Genomic DNA, 18,174 nt, shown 5'->3' on the forward strand with positions numbered 1-18,174 from the left:
ACGGAGTTTGAAAGCGGCCGTTGTTTTAAGCCAGGGGCGCGGAGGACTCCACTCTAATTCCTGGAGGTAGGGCTTGATAAGGAGTTTCCGCATCCTACCTGTGGGTGAGGCAGGGTTCTAGGAAGCCGTTGGGGGAGGGCCCGTATTTATTTTACTAGAAAGCCTCGGGGGGTGTAACTCTCGCAGGGACCAGACCCCTGCGGGTGCGGGTGGGGGAGAGAGGCGAACGGAGAGCCCACCCTTTTTCTTTTCAGTTCTCAATCAGGTCGTCCCGCAGACACTATACCGAGACTTCACACAGCATCCAGGGAGCTGGTGGGCTTGTGTCTGTGATTTTACCATGTCTGGTCGCGGTAAGGGGGGTAAAGGCTTGGGGAAGGGAGGTGCCAAGCGCCATCGTAAAGTGCTTCGGGATAACATCCAAGGTATTACTAAGCCAGCTATTCGTCGCTTGGCTCGTCGCGGGGGGGTGAAGCGTATTTCGGGGTTGATTTACGAAGAGACCCGGGGAGTGCTGAAGGTGTTCTTGGAGAACGTGATCCGTGATGCTGTCACTTACACTGAACATGCCAAGCGAAAGACCGTAACGGCCATGGATGTGGTTTATGCTCTGAAACGCCAGGGTCGTACTCTCTATGGTTTTGGCGGCTAAACGGGTCACTAAAGTCAACAGGGCAACACAAAGGCTCTTTTAAGAGCCACCCACTTTTTCACAATAAGAGCTATGATTCTTGTGTTCTTATGCTGTGATGTGAAAACTTAATACGAAAAACTATTAAATTTACATGAAATACGTGAGTATTTACGCTAAATATGTTTGTATGTAAACGACAATTAGTGCTTTGGTTAAAGTATAGCGTATGTGTTTTTCAGTAGTAAAATTAGTGGTGGCTTCCTTGAATGATAGTATTTGTTAGAGGAAAATTAAGAAATGATAAACTCTTACTGGAAACGAGTGGCTGCCTTTGGGTTGTAGGTATTAATTTCTGCATTAAGAGCATTTACTTGGAGCTAGTATACTTGGTGACCGCTTTTGTACTTTTAGATACAGCATCAGAGCGGTAGCTGTTGTTAGGCTGTATCAGCAAAGACAACGAGGAGTCCTTGTGGCACCATAGAAACTGAGACATTTATTAGGCATAATAAGCTTATGCACAAATAGATTTGTTAGTCTCTAAGGTGCAACAAGGACTCCTCGTTGCTTTTGTAGATGCCAGGGGAGAGTGACAAATATGTTGCGCTGTGTCTCTGGCAATGCGCTCAAAAATGTCATTTACAAAAAGAGTTCATGATTCACATGGCCTTGGAGAAGATATCAGTGTCAGGGTGAACTTGCTTCAGCACTTCGTAATCATAGTTGGAGAAACTTTCCTTCCTGGTCTTTCTACTTTTTTTTTGGTCGCCTTTTTTCTGGGTCTTGGTTACAGCTTTCTTAAACCATTTCTTGGGAGTAGGAGCAGATTTTGACAGTTCTGGTATCTCTTAAGACTTTTATGATCTCCCTGTTGCTCAGTTACAAAGTGAGGATAATAGCTGCTGTTCTCTAGGAGGACGTTATGAAAAAAAAAACCCCAACAATGCATTCTTAGTATTCTTATTGTACTATAAAGGAAAAACGTCATTAAAGACCCCCCCCCCGCCCCGTTTTAAATTTAGTGCACTAAATCTATCACCAGCTATTAGAAGTACTAATTAAAATTTACCTGAAAAAAATATTTGTATCGACAACCAAAAGATCTTTTCAGACCTACTTTGCTTTTCATAAGAGTTATATGTATTCTTTTCAATTGATTTTTATTAAAAAAAAAAAAAAAGTTTGCAAAAAGAGGTAACAAAATGTAGCAGGTTATTGGGCTTAAAACCCCAAATTTCGCTAATATTGTCCTTGCCATCTGTTAAACGTATTGACACCAAGTTGTAAGAGGTTTTTTAAAAAATCTTTGAATGTACAAGCATTTTTACACTGGATACTTTAAATTCCTAGTTACTTTATTATTTATACTGTAAAGATCTTCGCATTTAAAACAAAAATGGTGGCAATAAAAGTCTTAAGACTTAGAAAAACTGAGTTACTCGAGTTAATCTTAAGAGCCGTCTCCTATATTAAGAAAATAATTTAACTCTAATTGTGAAAAAGCGGATGGCTCTTAAAAGAGCCTTTGTGTTGCCCTGTTGACTTTAGTGACCCGTTTAGCCGCCAAAACCATAGAGAGTACGACCCTGGCGCTTCAGAGCATAAACCACATCCATGGCCGTTACGGTCTTTCGCTTGGCATGTTCAGTGTAAGTGACAGCATCACGGATCACGTTCTCCAAGAACACCTTCAGCACTCCCCGGGTCTCTTCGTAAATCAACCCCGAAATACGCTTCACCCCCCCGCGACGAGCCAAGCGACGAATAGCTGGCTTAGTAATGCCTTGGATGTTATCCCGAAGCACTTTACGATGGCGCTTGGCACCTCCCTTCCCCAAGCCTTTACCCCCCTTACCGCGACCAGACATGGTAAAATCACAGACACGAACCCACCAGCTCCCTGGACGCTGTATGAAGTCTCGGTATAGTGTCTGCGGGACGACCTGATTGAGAACTGAAAAGAAAAAGGGTGGGCTCTCCGCTCGCCTCTCTCCCCCACCCGCACCCGCAGGGGTCTGGTCCCTGCGAGAGTTACACCCCCCGAGGCTTTCTAGTAAAATAAATACGGTCCCTCCCCCAACGGCTTCCTAGAACCCTGCCTCACCCACAGGTAGGATGCGGAAACTCCTTATCAAGCCCTACCTCCAGGAATTAGAGTGGAGTCCTCCGCGCCCCTGGCTTAAAACAACGGCCGCTTTCAAACTCCGTTGCCGCTAGTCTCGGTGCCCTCCTGGTGCGTCTGCCGAGCGGGGGTCGCGCGTCGGCGGCTGTTTTGGGTTGAAAACGCTTCTCTCTGGGTTTCGAGGATTTGGGGGGGCTGCGGCAAAATCTGACCAATCAGGTTTCCTGACACATCCCTTCTCTCCTTGGCCCGTCTCTACCGTTCGCAGCCATTTTCTACAGCTTGAGTCGGGGCGGGGGCGCTGCTCTGCGAGCGAGACAATGCGGCAAAGCGGGCCCGGGCGGGAGCGGGGCACGGTGCCCGCTCTTCTTTCCTTCGTTTCACTGTGATTGACGTTTCTGCTTTGGTTGTTTATTTGTGCAATGTATGACATTGTGAGCATGGCTGTGAATCGCTGCAAACGCGATCGCTCGGGAAAGCACAGATTTGTTTCTGAGCCCTGAACATCCCTCACCGTACCGCAGGAGACACAAGAGAGAGTTAGTTAGTTGGTACCCATTCCTTAGGGCAGCGGGAAGCTCTTCCACTCCTGTCTGTTTCTGGCAAGATTTTCAATGGTTCCTAGCTGTTTTAGGGGGGTTTTAATTGATAACCTTTACTACCGTAACATATTTGTTTCAGTTTAAGTGTCTATCATACTTATTGACAAGAATACAGAACACCATTATTTCTACCATTATTCAGAATGTTACCATTTTCTATCACGGACAAACACGTTTTTGATTTCACAGGAGCCAGACTCAGAGAACATGCTAGATGCATGGAAGAAATGGCGAGTGTTAGTGCTGGGGGGACCCGTGGGGAGATGACAGGAGGAGTGAAGAAGGAAGTCTCTGCATTCTGGCTCAAGACTCAAGTTACTAGAATTAATAATAATAATAATAATAATCAAAAGGATAGTTCCAAAGTTAGCTCTTGACTGAACACTTACCAAGTGAAACAGGAGTGTGTATTTTGTAATCCCTGGGTATTTGCAACAATGAAATTTAGACCATTATCCACAATTCCTTCCCTGGCTCAACACAGAAACTTTCAATCTAAACATCTGTACGGAGGTCTGCTAGACAGAGATAATATTTCACTGTTAGGTAAATATCAGGTGGGTCACTTTAGATTCATATAATGCCCAGAAGTATGATCGTGCATAACCATATTAACAACATTTCACACATATACAGTACTTTTTAGATGGTTGCAAACTTTTACTACTTTATTTTGGCAAAATGGCGGTGAGATCAGTAGACAAACAGGACGTCCCATTTAATAGAGGGGAAACTGAAATAAGAGAAGGGAGTTTTTTAGTCAAGGCCAAGGGAGAAGAAATCACTTACAGATCAGAAGTAGAACTAGTGAGACTGTTTTTTCTGTCTCTTCCAAAACAGAATTTAATTTGGTGCCATAAGAATCTTCATTTTTCATACTTTGTGCCATTTTATCAGGACATTTGGTCAACATATTGTTTAGTAAAAAAAAATGGCATCTTTCCCATAGAACATCTTCCCTCATGTTCACTAACTAATCTTTTAACAACTAAAAAGTTTCTTCTTTTTCTTATGATTAATACATGATCATAGTTGCATATTACTAGGCACTACAAGGCTATTTAAAATATTAAGGCCACAGACAATAAAATTAATGAAAAAAATATGTTCTTAAATATTTTATAAAATTTTATGGATTAATATTCTCAACTTTAACTTAATCTCAAAATAAATTAATATCAGGAAAAAATAAAGTGTTGCACAAAATAATTACATGGTCAAAGATGTAAATGTGTTAATTTAATTGAACAGATTCCAGAAACCACAAAGTCTCCCAGGTTCATTTAAATTATCTCATTGTGCATATAAATGAAAATATTTTCTTTAAATTTCTGATCACAGAAGAGCAATACAAAGTGTGACTGATTCATAGGTCAATATAGGAGCAAACTAGCTTTGACTTGTAAAACATATATGTATTTTCTTTATGTATACAGTCTAATTGGGGCAACAATAGAGAATGAACTTAAGAATTTATTTGTTTTATTGTACTGTATAATGTCATAGAATCAAAATTATGTCTCTTCACTTATTATTATGTGATAATACTGTAACATAAATTAACTCCCAATTAGAACAAAATGGGCACAATATATATCACTCAGCAAATTCCACAGAAACAACAGGGGTTCCTTAGGGGCTCATTGAAAGAGGCCTCTTTACACTGATTGAAAGAAAAAAATCCAAAAAGATTTGGATGAAAAAAAAATTAATTTGGCTTAGTTGTGTGAAGTCTTTAAGTCTGTTAGTCTTTAAGGTGCCACCGGACTCCTCGTTGTTTTTGTGAAAACATCCTGACACTGTAAATAGTTAATAGTACATAATTAATATAATTTGTTGAACTATTTCATTTTTTCCTGGTTGGGATTTGTTGTTGTGTCCTCATTTTCAGCCTCTTTGGGAGGATGGACAAAGCTTAGGAGGGATGAGTTTTTGTATGTTTTGTTTAACCTTGTTATGGATGTGAGTTACCACAAGATAGTGGTGAGAGATAGTTAAGCAGCTCACCACCATCACCCAGTCCACCCAGGATTGTTAATCATGATGGCAGAGGACTTTATCTGAGCATTGTTTGGGTAACTGTGTATGTGTGTTTGGGGGAAGAGGGGGGATGAGATGCATTCAGGACACAGAGTCAGAAAGGCAATTAGTGTTGCTGTTAGACAGAAATGTTGGTAATGCGGCCCTGAGACAAAGCTAAGACAGAAAGCTGTTTAAGCAGAGTGCTGGCTGAAAAGTCAGGTTTGGAAAAGTCAGCACACTCTCTCTTGCTTTTTGATTGCTCCTGTGATTGGGGAAACAGGACTGTATGTATAATTTTGTAAATAAAGAAGATTGCATCAAAGAAAATGGCTATATTATCAATTTCTCCTCACAGCTGGAACATCCCACCATACCCCAATTTTGGCTATCTAATTAGTTCAAAAGTGGTAACAATACAATAAAAGCCTATTGAAATATATGCACACTAGGATCAGAACAAAATCTATTTCAGGAATTCTAAACTGAGAAAAAAATTGATATATATACACACACACATGGTTTGGGGCATAAATGAGGTATTAAATTACTTTTAGAATACAATGTACAGGTTTTTTACAAAGGAGGAAATTAAGGGAGATAATGATTTATTTGTGATTTTTAGATTACATTTGCAGATCAAACATTGTGCTATGGATCTACAGCTTCAACATTCAGTTTGCCTCTTTGATCATGCTATTCATAACAGTGTTGCTGTAATATATTTAGACTTCTGTACCACATGATATCTTAATTTATAAACTAGAACTGTGTAAAATCAAGATGGTGTACATTCACTCAATTAAAAAATTGTTAATAGATAGGCCTGAAAATATAATTATAAATGGAGAACCGTTGTTGCGTGGCTGTGGTTCCAGTGGAGTCTTGCAGGGATTCGTTCTTGGCCATACACTATTTAACATTTTTATCAGTAACCTGGAATAAAAACATTAACGATAAAGGTTGCAGATGGCACAAAGATTGGGGGAATGGAAATAATTAAAGGAACAGGACACTCATACAGAGCAAACTTGATCTCTTGGTAAGCTCACCACAGGCAAACAATATGTATTTCAATATGTTCAAATATAAAGTCATACATCTACAAACATACTTCTATTCTGGGAATCAATGACTGTGAAAAAGACTTGGGGGTCATGGTGGATAGTCAGCTGAACATGAGCTCCTAGCAGGGCTTAAATTTAGCTGGAGCTCCAGTAAATATTTCAAATCTGCATGGCATATGCCCCAAGCCCCAGTGCCTCCCACAGGGCTGAAGCCCCGAGCTCTGGCGTGCCCCCGTGGGGCTAAAACCCTGAGACACACCCTCCCCACCCCCACCCCACTCTGCAGGGGCTAAAACCTGGAGCTCCAAATGGGGCACCGGGGAGGGGAGCGCTTCAGAAAATATTGTAAGGGAATTTAAGCCCTTACTACTAGTGAGATTCCATTGCCAAAGGGGATAATAGAATCCTTGGATATATAAACAGGGGAATGTCAAGTAGGAGCTGAGGTTATATTACCTCTGTATTTGGCACTGGTGTGACCACTGTTGGAATACTGTGTTCAGTTAACTGTGAAGCTACAATGGTGCAAGTCATCCAGTAGCACCAAGGCCCACAAGGTTTTGGGAGCTCAACCAGCGGAAGCCATCCTGCCTAAGGCACTATGATAGCTACCCCACAGTCAACCTATAGGCAGACAAGGAAAATTGCACAACACTTTCGAAAGATGAGCCTGGGAGCTTAAATTCATAATTCTGCTAGACACTAAAAATCTCAAGGACTGAACAGAGACACTGAATTTATGGCTTATTACAACAATCTGTAACCCACTACCCCCCTATTTTTGTCCTATGACTGTAGAGGTGTTTAATGGGCCATTCTACCTTGAATGGTCCCTTCAAACTGGATGTTGATAAATTGGAGAGGGTTCAGAGAAGAACCACAAGAATGATTAAAGGATTGGAAAACATGTCTTATAGTTGAAAGACTATTTAGCCTGTCAAAGACAAGGTTAAGAGGTGACTTGATAACTGTCTATTAATACCTAAATGGGGATCAGAAATGTGATAATAGAGAGTGCTTTAATCGGGAAGTTGATGAAACTGAACTAATTCAAACTAGAAATAAGGTGCACATCTGTAACAGTAAGGCAATTAGTCATTGGAACAACTTGCCCAGGGTTTCAGTGGATTCTCCATCACTGGAAAATTTTAAATCAAGATTGACTGATTGATATATTTTCCTAAACTGTATGCTGTAGTTCAAGCATAGCCGGGGCCGGCCCGCAACATTTTGGCACCTGAAGCGGGGAGCCCTTTTCCCCTTGCTTGGGCCAAAACTTTGAAACTCTGGGTCCTAGTGGCACCCCTCCACAATCTGGCACCTGAGGCAGCTGCCTCAATTCGCCTCATGGTAAGGCCAGCCCTGACTATTGAAACATAAATTATTACAGGGGAGTCATGTGGCATATAACATACAGGAGGTCAGACTAGACAGTCACAATGGTCACTTTTGGCTTTAAAGTCAATGAATCTGTGAGACACTTGACAATGGTTACCATTACAATTACCAGCATTGCAAAACCTAACTTTTAGGTATCCTGATGCCTAATGAGATTCACAGAAGCCAGCTGCTGAGTTGGGAACTGCCTAAACTAGCCAGTAGGAAATGCATAGGAGAAGGATATGTCCTAAACCCTGCTTCTTTCAGAGAATTAGTCTACAACTCCAGGCTGTAGGGAGGTTCCTCTCCACTTGAAATTCACAGCCATGAACCTTTTCCTGGAGTTAGGCACCTAAACCACATCAGCCTTTTCTTATGAAAAATTGAGGTGGAGATGATGGTTCTTCACCACCAGCAGGCCAGTGGTTGGAGCATTCACTTGGGATGTGGGAAATGCAGATTGGAATTCCCACTCTGCCAGATTTGGATCAGGAATTAGAACCTCAGTCTCCCATATCCCAGGTGAATGCTATAACCACTTGCCTATCAGTGGAGAGCATCATCACATCCTAGCTGTCCTTTGTGCAGATTGGTTCAATTCAGAGCATGTCTACTGGATTGGGCCACACAAGCAAAACAGGTGGCAGAATGCCTAATCTGTGAATCCTGCTGTGATTTAGGTATGAGCAGTTCAGTGGCATCAGGATTTAGGTGGCTTTGTGCGTGCCCACTGAGAAAAAAATTAATCAGCATGGAGACTTTATCAGTAGAAATTTTGGCACCTCCTGGGTTACACAGCTGCTGAAGAGGAATCTTGAAGAATTCAGTGGGACCTAAATACTGGATTTAGGAGTCTAAAGTTCCAGTCAGACATCAAAGTCCCTTTGTGGATCAAGCCCAAAATGAATTGCCCAGGCTCACCCAGAAAGCCACCAGTCAAGCCAGAAATAAAACTCAGCTGTCCTGAGGCCTGGTCCAGTACGCCACCACAGTGCTTAAGGATAAGAAAGCCCATTTCAGTCCTCATTGGCCTAATGAATCATAAGAATATTCAGCCTAAAAATAATCTTAATCTTACCTATCGTTTACAGTCTTTTGCCCATAATGGATTGATTTAAATCAAGGTAATTTAAATCATTGAAAGGCAAAGCTTTGATTTAAGTAATCAATTTTAATCAACTTTTCCATTTATACTTCAGTTATTACTGGCTGATATAACCATTACAACATGCTGATTGACAACTAAATAGAGCATGCACACTAGACTTGGTACATCTTTTTGCTACATAGGAGGGTACACTATATAACTATATGCATTTATTTAAGCAATTATACAGCTTAATATTTTCAGATTCTTATTAATTGTGCACTTTTAGTGTGCTAGAAAACTGTGAATGATATATTGCTTATTTACTAGATAATTACTTTTCTGCTTATGTTTTGTGTTAAGCTGCAATAAGATGGTAACTGGAATTGAGTTAAACACCCAAAACAGCAGATAAGATTTATTTTTATTAAATAAAATAACTTAAAATGTTTTGGATACATAAATATTTCTTAACAAAACATGTTTCACATTTACAACTAAATGATTTATTAAAAGGAGGATTAACTGCAGTCAGTGAATGTAGCTGATTATCTCAGATCAGCCTGGGAAAGTGTCAGGAGCTTAAATTCTTACTTGCCTAAGTCTCTTGAAAATGAGACCAGTGGTGACAGAATGTGGGGGGCGTGGGGTGGGGAAGAGGAGCAGAGGGAAGGGACAGTGCCCTCCAACTTTTTACCAGCTGTAGGGGTGAGGGATGGGGAGAGGGTCCAGAGAGGAGCAAGCAGGGGCGGGATCTTGGGGGGAAGGGGTGGTGCCGGAGCTGGGTCTCAGGGAGAGGGGTGGTGTGAGGGTGGGGCCTTGAAGTGGAAGGGGCAATGCAAGGGCAGAGGCTCAGAGAGAAGGAGTGTTGCGGGGACAGGACCTGGGGGGAGGTACAGCAAGGGAAGGGGCAGGGCCATGATTCAGGTATCTGTGGCCTCCCCCACTTTCAGGGTGCTTCCACTGCTCCTGAATGAGATAGTCTCCTAAGTTACTTAGGCTGCCTTTCAAACTTATTGATGTCATTCCCTTCCTCCTTGTATTTACTCATTTTAATCAGGTTTACTTTTAAAAACAAACAACCAAACAAAAAACCTTACTATAATTTAAATAGCAAAATAAAAAAATCTGATTTAAATTAAAACAAATATTGTATTTTTAAAAAATCATCAATTTTTATCCACCCTGCTTTTGCCCAATGCAGCTATTGTAATATCCTTAATTTAGACCACAAAACTTTGTTAGCATGGTTAAAATTGCCCAGCATTTCCTGGTGCCCTTACAGACTTTAAGTGAATGTACATACTTACGCTCTGAAAACCAGGAACTAAAGACCTAAAGTAACGTATTAAACTGTGACACTCTATGGATGGTTTCACAGTGTATTGTAGGAGACCCTGTCCCTCACATCTGGGGATCTTGGGCAGAAATAATATGAAACCAGCAACTCATGAAGGTAAACCAGTTCCAACTGCACACGTTCCAGATATCTGTCCGAGGCCTTCATTGCAACATGTGGCAAGACATGGATTCAACTCAAAGCAATGCCCTGTATTGAATGTTTACATTAATGCAACTATCACCTGGCAAGAGAATGAAAAGCCAGGGCCTGAGACATATGTGTTGGCAGGGGGTTGGCATCACTAGAAAGATTTCTTAAGGAGATCACACAAGCTCCTTGCATGAATTGGAGGAGTGAAGACAGCAAATGTGGTATCTAATAGTGGATGAATCCCCCAATGCCAAGTGGTGGTTTGAGAGTAAGCCCACAGTCACAGAATGGTGGTACTATATTGTCATGCAGACCTGGAATAATCAGCACTGAGCCCAGAACTTTCATGTGAGTAGGTCGTGTTCCTGGAGCTGTGTGAGGAGCTAACTCCAGTCCCTGGACTTGAGGATGAGAAAGCCAATAGTGGTCCAGAAACAATTTGCTATTTCCCTTTAGAACCTGGTTACCCTGACTGGTGACAGATCTGTGGCCAATTAGTGTGATGTTGGCAAGTCAACTGTCGGTTCTGTAGTGGTGGATGTTTACTAGGCGATTATTGCTGTGCTGTGAAGGTGGGCAATGTCCCTGAAATAATGTCAGACTTTCAGTAAATTATTATTTTTTTATTCATTTATTTCATATTAATTAACAGGGGGTGGTAGAATGGGGAATCCTAATTGCTGTATTGAGCTGGTCCTATGCCATTTGTATTCATTTTAAATCTAAGACTTCAGTTAAAAATGTGCATTTAGATGTTAATGTTTTCAGTGTTATTCTTTGGAGCATACAAAGCAAAGGACTGTTGTTCAAACTTGTTTATTGAAAGTTTTTAACACAGATGGTCCATCTGCCAAAAACTAGAGTGCAAATGCAAGAAAGCAGAACAAATTGAGGAACTAGCCAGAGATCCTCCCCCTTCCTGTCTCGCCCCTCCCAGCCCATGCATTTCTACTACTCTGCACAAACCTAATTGGCTGGGGAGAAGTCCCACTCAAATACACAGAATTAACTCTGAGGCAGGGAGGAATTGAGACAATAAGTGATGGGGTAAGGAGAGTGGGAAGGGGCGGGACAGGGCATGGCCAGGAAAATTGAAAGAGGAGACAATTTAGCAGGGCAGGAGGCTGGAGCCCTAAACTAGGGCAAAGCAAGAGCTGCTTGGAGGCGAGCCAGCTGCTCACAAAAGGGGACTCATGATAAACCCACAGCCTGGAGTTGACAGGAGCTAAGACCACGTAACAGATCCTGAACTCATACCACACACCATTACCAGACAAAAGCACACAGACAGCTTGGACTGACCCAAAGAGGGGAGGGGATTGCACTAGTTTGGCACAGAGCGTGTATGAGTGTCTAGCCAGGCATGGGGGCGCGGGGACTGTTTTGCTGTATGCTGTGCCGGGGCAAGGGAGTGTGTATAACCACTCCTAGGTATCCTGATCTGCGTCTTATCCTAGCTTTCCCTGGGTTAGATAAAAGTGGGGTGCTTGTTAACTCTGACCCGCTTAGGAGGAAGGGTTGGTATTTCTACACAGGTGTATAGCTGGGACCCCTTTCCCCAACCCTGGGAACCCTCCACCTGACAGGTGCAATTCCAAAGCTATGCTAACCCTAAACAAAACAACCAACACTCAACAAACCTCAGAAACACAAATGGAAACAAACTGCAAAAACCAGGAAATTAAAGTGTAATGTCAAACTTCATGGAATTACATGTTGTCACATGCCTGTTCTCTTTCCCCTGTGAAGGTATGGCACAACTGACCATGTGCACCTCCATTATACATGAAGTGGCTCAACCCCCTCCACCCGCCCCAAGTTCTCAACAAGTTGCAGTACATGGCAGTGACTTGCTGTGACTGGCCCTGGGTTCAGAGGAATCCAGGATTGGAGACAAGCGTACCAAAGAGTCTCCCAGACATGCACTTCTGACTCTTTCTTTCATTTCCCAGTCTTTTCACCTCATCTCCCAATAATGCTGTAGAGAATCTGCCACCATTTTTTTCTTTCCACTCCAGCGTCTTCTCTTTTGCATCCTGTTTTTTCAGGTCCAGTTCAAAAAGCTTGTTCAACCCAGTGCTCAAGTTGTGCTGGAATGCTCTGGAATGCCGTTCTGGCACTTTTTTGCAGCCTCAGAGTATTCCAGTATTTCTGGTCCTGGGCCACGTATGTCCTTTCTGTCCCTGTCTGCAGAGCAGCCTCTGAGCCAGCAGTTTCTAATGCCAGGCCCAGGCAGGGAGCCCTCTGTAGCAGGAGAGCACAGAGGGAGCCAGGGATACTGCCACTAGGACTGAGCAGAGGAGCATGGGGACTGGAGTCACCAGGAACATAGGACAGATCTGGAGCTGGATCTTGGTGATGTCAGGAACCAGATAGTGTAGCCACCCAAACAACGGATCCCTTCATGGGAGCAGGAACCAGGAACAGGTAGTGGGAGGTGAGGATGGGAGGGACTCTCCAGGGAATCAATGCCTGCTCTCTTTTGCTCCCTCCCAGGGCTTCCCACTGCCCTGCTTTCCAGCACTTCTTTTTCAGGGCCGCCCACTGCCCCATGTTCTGGAACTTAGGACTTGGACACTGCTTTAACCAGCTGCCAAATGCCTTTTGTGCATCTGCAGCAGGTCATTCTGGATCTTTTTCTGCTGTTGCAAAGATTCAGCAGCCTTTGTCTCACCATGAGGGGCCTCCTCAGAGAAAGTCTGTCCTTCCCTGGTTTGACAGACCTGGAAAGAAAGACAATGATACATTATTTTTATTTTAATTTTATTTTTATTTATTTATTTATTTCTGGTTTTTGTTCCAAGAAACAAGTGTCTACCCCTTCACTCTAAGTTACAGTGAAGCAGAAACTGGAACTACTATCTGCCCTTCCATTCCATTTCATCCTTACGCTTTTCTGTTTGCTGGTTGCTGTGTGCCAGGTTTCCTGTTTCTGAGCAAGGCAATGGCAAGTGACTCCTGTACGTTATTTAGCACAATTAATCTGGCAAGGGCTTTTGGGGAGTGGGGGTGCTCTGCAGGGAAAGATAGCAAAACAAACCACTGGTAGGAATGTGTTTTACATTATTTCAGGTTGTGGTGTGACGATGCTCCCCACAGGTACCCAGAGTTGTGAAGCATCTCACTACCCCTTGCCCTTCGCATGAGAAAGCTTTATCTGTGCCTGCCATAGGCCATCTCCCGAACTCCACCAGCAACGGGTAACACAAGCACTCCCCCCTAGGTCTATGCAGGCCCTGCTTTCTCACTACAGGGTGACAATAGGCACTCTCCAACCCGCAAGCCCTCTGAGTACCTTCCTGGAGTGTCTAGTCCTTGTTCCACTGGACACTCACAGTAGTCATAGATTTGTTGCTTCCAAAGAGACCGTAAATCCCAGCTTGCCCAGTTCCCTTCAGATCACCGCACTTAGATATGCTTATAGCAAAAACAACTAAAAGTTTATTTAACAATGTACAGAGATTCAAGTGGAAACAAATGGTTACATATAAAGTAAAATAATAAGACACATTCTAGAACCAAGATTTACCTAACTTGATGTTTTCTTGTCTTATAGACTAAGTCCTTCTAGCATTTTACAGCCAGGCTTGGCTGTGACCATCTTTTCATAAGAAAGACACAGTTAGCTTTCATCCTGGGGGAAGGATCGAAGGTGTACCTCTACACGCCTACATATACCCTAACAATCCATTGTCTTTACTCATAAACAGGATCCCCTTCTGTTGTTTATTTCTTTCTGTAAATGTCTTCTCTTGAAGATTTTGCAATCTCTTGATTAGCATGTGGCTCAGTATGCAAACCGGCATCCATTGTGAGACATGTAATGCCAATACAGCCATGACCAGACATAGATAAAAGCATCTAAGAGACTAACAAATTGAGATTTCCACTCTATACGGCTAAATTCAGTGCCTTGCATAATGACAGGTTTCAGAGTCGCAGCCGTGTTAGTCTGTATTCACAAAAAGAAAAGGAGTACTTGTGGAGTAATTTGTTAGTCTCTAAGGTGCCACAAGCACTCCTTTTCTTTTTGCAAATACAGACTAACACGGCTGCTACTCTGAAACCTGTCATAAAAGTATCTGTTACCTCCTGCTTGAAAGGAACTTGTTTAAGACATGTCACATATTGGTTACCTGCCTTAAGAACATAATTTTCAGCACAGAAACATAACTCTTTAAGTAGTATGCATACATACATTTTGCAAAAAGAAAAGTGATTATGATGACTAGCAGGCTACTGGCTCTCAATAGAGAACTCACATCTCATCCTTCAGTGAATTATTAGGCATATATCTGACTTAGGGGATCCCTATAAAACCCTTTTCATTGTTTTACTTGTATGAGAAGACACAGAGGTACAACAAACAGAGGTAGTGTTGTTATCTGCTTTTCATTCCCCTGTAGGGTTAGGTTGGGAGCGGGGGCATGCATGGCAGTTTACGTACCTATCCCTTGTATCCTCCTGCAAAATCTCAATGGAACTTCCATGGACGTACTTTGCAATCCTCTTCTGAAGCTTTTCTAGAGATGGCTGCCTTATTTCTTCCTCCATGATCAGACACTTTCCCACACCACTCTGCAATAACTTGGCAGGCACCATTGAAGTAAACTGGCTTGTGGCATAGAGGCCTGGGCTGTTCAGAACTCCAGCAGCAGCTGTGGTCTCTGTGCCTTTGTTACCCTCAGGAGTGAGATATCAGCTAAATCATCACCAACTGTGGAAAACAGGTTTCAGAGTAGCAGCCGTGTTAGTCTGTATTCGCAAAAAGAAAAGGAGTACTTGTGGCACCTTAGAGACTAACACATTTATTTGAGCATAAGCTTTCGTGAGCTACAGCTCACTTCATCGGATGCAATAGTGCCAATACGTGGTGCCATTGCCCTGTACTCATACCTGTTGAAGGAGCAGCAGTGATCTGTATGCTCTGTATGACTATGCTCTGTATAACCTGTATGCTCAAAAGGTCTGTTACACTTCCCCCTCCCCCACCTTTTGTCTCCTCTCCCTCTTTGAATACCTGTGAAGTGGCTTTCCCCCTCCCCCTCCCTCCTGGAATGCTTGTGGGATGAATGGGCTGGTTGAACAGCTGGAGGATCAGAAGAGCTCCCAGGTAGACAAGGTGTCTGGGACTCTAATTAGGCAGCACTCACACACCCAGTGCATGGACACTGCATGGACACTGCCCTGGGTGGAGTGCGACCAACCAGACGCGGCCAAGTCATCACTCGTCGCAGGCCATGAGGAGCAGGTCCTTAAAAGGGGAAGGGGCCATATGCTCAGGAGTGCACTCACAAGCTTGTACCTCCCATGAAGGCCCTTTGCCCGGACCGCCTGGCCAGTGGTTTGCTGCGTTGCATTCCATTGTGCCTTGGGAAGACTTACCTTCATACACTTACCTTGAAGAATCCTGACATCTCCAGTGCTGTGCCTGTCTTGAGAGCGTTAGTATTCGGGTGTGAATGTGACACCCCCTGACACACACTTCTTTTGAACTTAGTTATCAGTATAATAAACGTGATGCTTTCTGCCAAACTGTCGTGGGTCATTAGTCCTCCCTAAGCTTACTAGCTGGCCCAATTTCAGGTAACAATACCCATGGAAATATGAGTTGATATTTTATTGTTTCATGCAACAGAAAAATTCTGTCCTCATCTTTTTCCCCTTTGCTCCCTCTCCCTAATGGGCTATTCTGACGATGGCTGGGGCTGGAGAAGGATGGTGTGCAGAGGCACACCAAAGTTGAAGTGTCAATAAGCATGCCTTATTTAAAACTTTTATGGGAATAAGTCTGAAACTTAACTTTCTGTTTTCATTATGAGGATACATGTCTGTTTTATCTGTTGCTGCTGCCTTTGTGTCTTTGATGGGCGCCCCCTCCTGTGGAATGCCTGACCCTGATGAGAAGGAGAAAGAAGTGCATCAGAGGGTAAATATGGCAGACAGAATGCACAAGGAAAGAGTGGACAGGAGAAAGGCCCAGGTGTCCCAGCAGGAAGAGGAGAGGGAGATGCACCAGGACATAATGGAACTTCTCAGATAGTGAACACAAATGCTGCAGATTCTTGTTGACCTACAGGTCCAACAACCACAGCCTCACCATCCTCTGCAGTCACTGGAGTACACCAGTTTAGCAGGTCCCGATACCCCTCAACATTCCACTTCGCATCATAGGCCCCTACTGCCCTATGCTCAGGGACAGACCAGAACAACCACAGCTTCATAAAGGCTGACTTGGGAGACCCACAGCTGATATATGTGTAGCCAAAATGGACTGAAATAGACAGGAATGTTTCCACCTTTCTAATTTTAAAGTTCTATTCCATTAATTTATTGTAGAAGTTGGTATTGTACTGCTTTATTTTTAATTGCACTTTTTCTTTGCATTGTTTTTGGTATGCAATACATTTCTATTTTTTTTTTACATAAATTCTACTTCATTACGTCACAACATACGCTGCAGAATGCTTAGCACTACTCCATGCACCCATTACATGTAATCTTACAGGACCACAGAACTCATAGGTTCAGTGCAACATGCAGTATAATAATTATAAATGTACAGCAAGCATCATATAATCTATAGGTTCATTAAAAGACTGTGTAATATTCATAAATGTACACGCAGCACTACACAATTCCTAACAGTCCCCAAAACCTCAGGGCCAGCTTAAGCACACTCTGCCATAGCACATTAATGTGGCTGACCATTAAAGTGCTCTTTCAAGTTCTCCCTCAGCCTCATAGCTCCGTGTTGAGCTCTTGTAATGGCCCTTGTGTCTGGCTGTTCCAAGTCAGCAGACAGCCGCTCCACCTCCGCCCTGGAGGCAACCCTTCCCCCTCTGCCTCATAGATATCATGAAGGACCCAACAGGCAGTTATAATCACTGTGATATTTTTCTCACTGCATTCCAATCTTCTGTGTAAACACGGCCAGAGTCTTTCAGACTTGCAAAAGCACGTTCGCCTGTCATTCTGCATCTACTGAGCTAGTAGTTGAATCTTTCCTTGGTGCTGGTGAGATGGCTGGTTTATGGCTTCATGAGGCAGGGGAGCAAGGGGTATGCTGAGGCCTCCAGGATCACTGTGGGCAGGGCAATGTTACCAGTGATACGCTGCCTGTCAGGAAAGAATGTTTCAGCTTTTAGCTTTCTGAACTGTCCTGCTTTCCTGAAGATGTGAGCATCATACACCTTCGCTGATCAACCCACACTGATGTCAATGAAATGTCCCCAGTGATCCATCAACATTTGCATAACCATAAAAAGTAGCCCTTTCTATTGATGTACTCTCTGGTGAGATGGGCTGCTGCCAAAATAGGGATGTATGCGCCGTACATCACCCCACCACAAAACCGAACACCCTTGCCCACCCCTTCCCTGCCCCTTTATGAGCCCCGCCCACTGCCTTGCCCTTTCTCCAAGGCTCTGCCCCCACTCACTCCATCCCCCCTCTCTGTCACTTGCTCTCCCCCACCCTCAGTCACTCGCTTATTTTCACCAGGCTGGAGCAGGGGGTTGGGGAGTGGGAGGGGGTGAGGACGTTGGCTGGGGGTGCAAGCTCTGGGTTGGGGCCAGGGATGAGGGGTTTGGGGTGCAAGAGGGGGCTCCAGGCTGGGGGGGTGAGGCAGAGGTGTTCGGAGTATGGGAGGGGGGCTCTGGGATGAGGCAGGGGGTTGGGGTGTGGGAGGGAGTACGGCCTCTGGCCTGGGTGAGGTGAGGGATCTGGGGTGGTGCCAGAAATGAGGGGTTCTGCATGTGGGAGGGGGATC

The 18,174-nt window shown here is 43.6% G+C and overlaps 2 protein-coding genes across 2 annotated transcripts; one reads left to right on the forward strand and one right to left on the reverse strand.

The window, feature by feature from the left end:
* Window positions 1-340: 340 nt before the first annotated feature.
* Window positions 341-1,578, forward strand: LOC119564284 (histone H4). Its single transcript, XM_037883725.2, has one exon. The coding sequence runs from the start codon at window positions 341-343 to the stop codon at window positions 650-652; it is 312 nt and encodes a 103-aa protein (XP_037739653.1). The 3' UTR covers window positions 653-1,578.
* LOC102934120 (histone H4) lies at window positions 1,333-2,510 on the reverse strand. Its single transcript, XM_027826490.3, has one exon. The coding sequence runs from the start codon at window positions 2,500-2,502 to the stop codon at window positions 2,191-2,193; it is 312 nt and encodes a 103-aa protein (XP_027682291.1). The 5' UTR covers window positions 2,503-2,510; the 3' UTR covers window positions 1,333-2,190.
* Between the last annotated feature and the right edge of the window lie 15,664 nt (window positions 2,511-18,174).

This window comes from Chelonia mydas, chromosome 1 (genome assembly GCF_015237465.2).
Source record: "Chelonia mydas isolate rCheMyd1 chromosome 1, rCheMyd1.pri.v2, whole genome shotgun sequence".
NCBI classification, from domain to species: Eukaryota; Metazoa; Chordata; order Testudines; family Cheloniidae; genus Chelonia; species Chelonia mydas.

Excerpts from the sequence above, each read along its gene's own strand:
- LOC119564284 (XM_037883725.2), top strand. The coding sequence starts at position 341 with ATGTCTGGTCGCGGTAAGGGGGGTAAAGGCTTGGGGAAGGGAGGTGCC.
- LOC102934120 (XM_027826490.3), bottom strand. The coding sequence starts at position 2,502 with ATGTCTGGTCGCGGTAAGGGGGGTAAAGGCTTGGGGAAGGGAGGTGCC.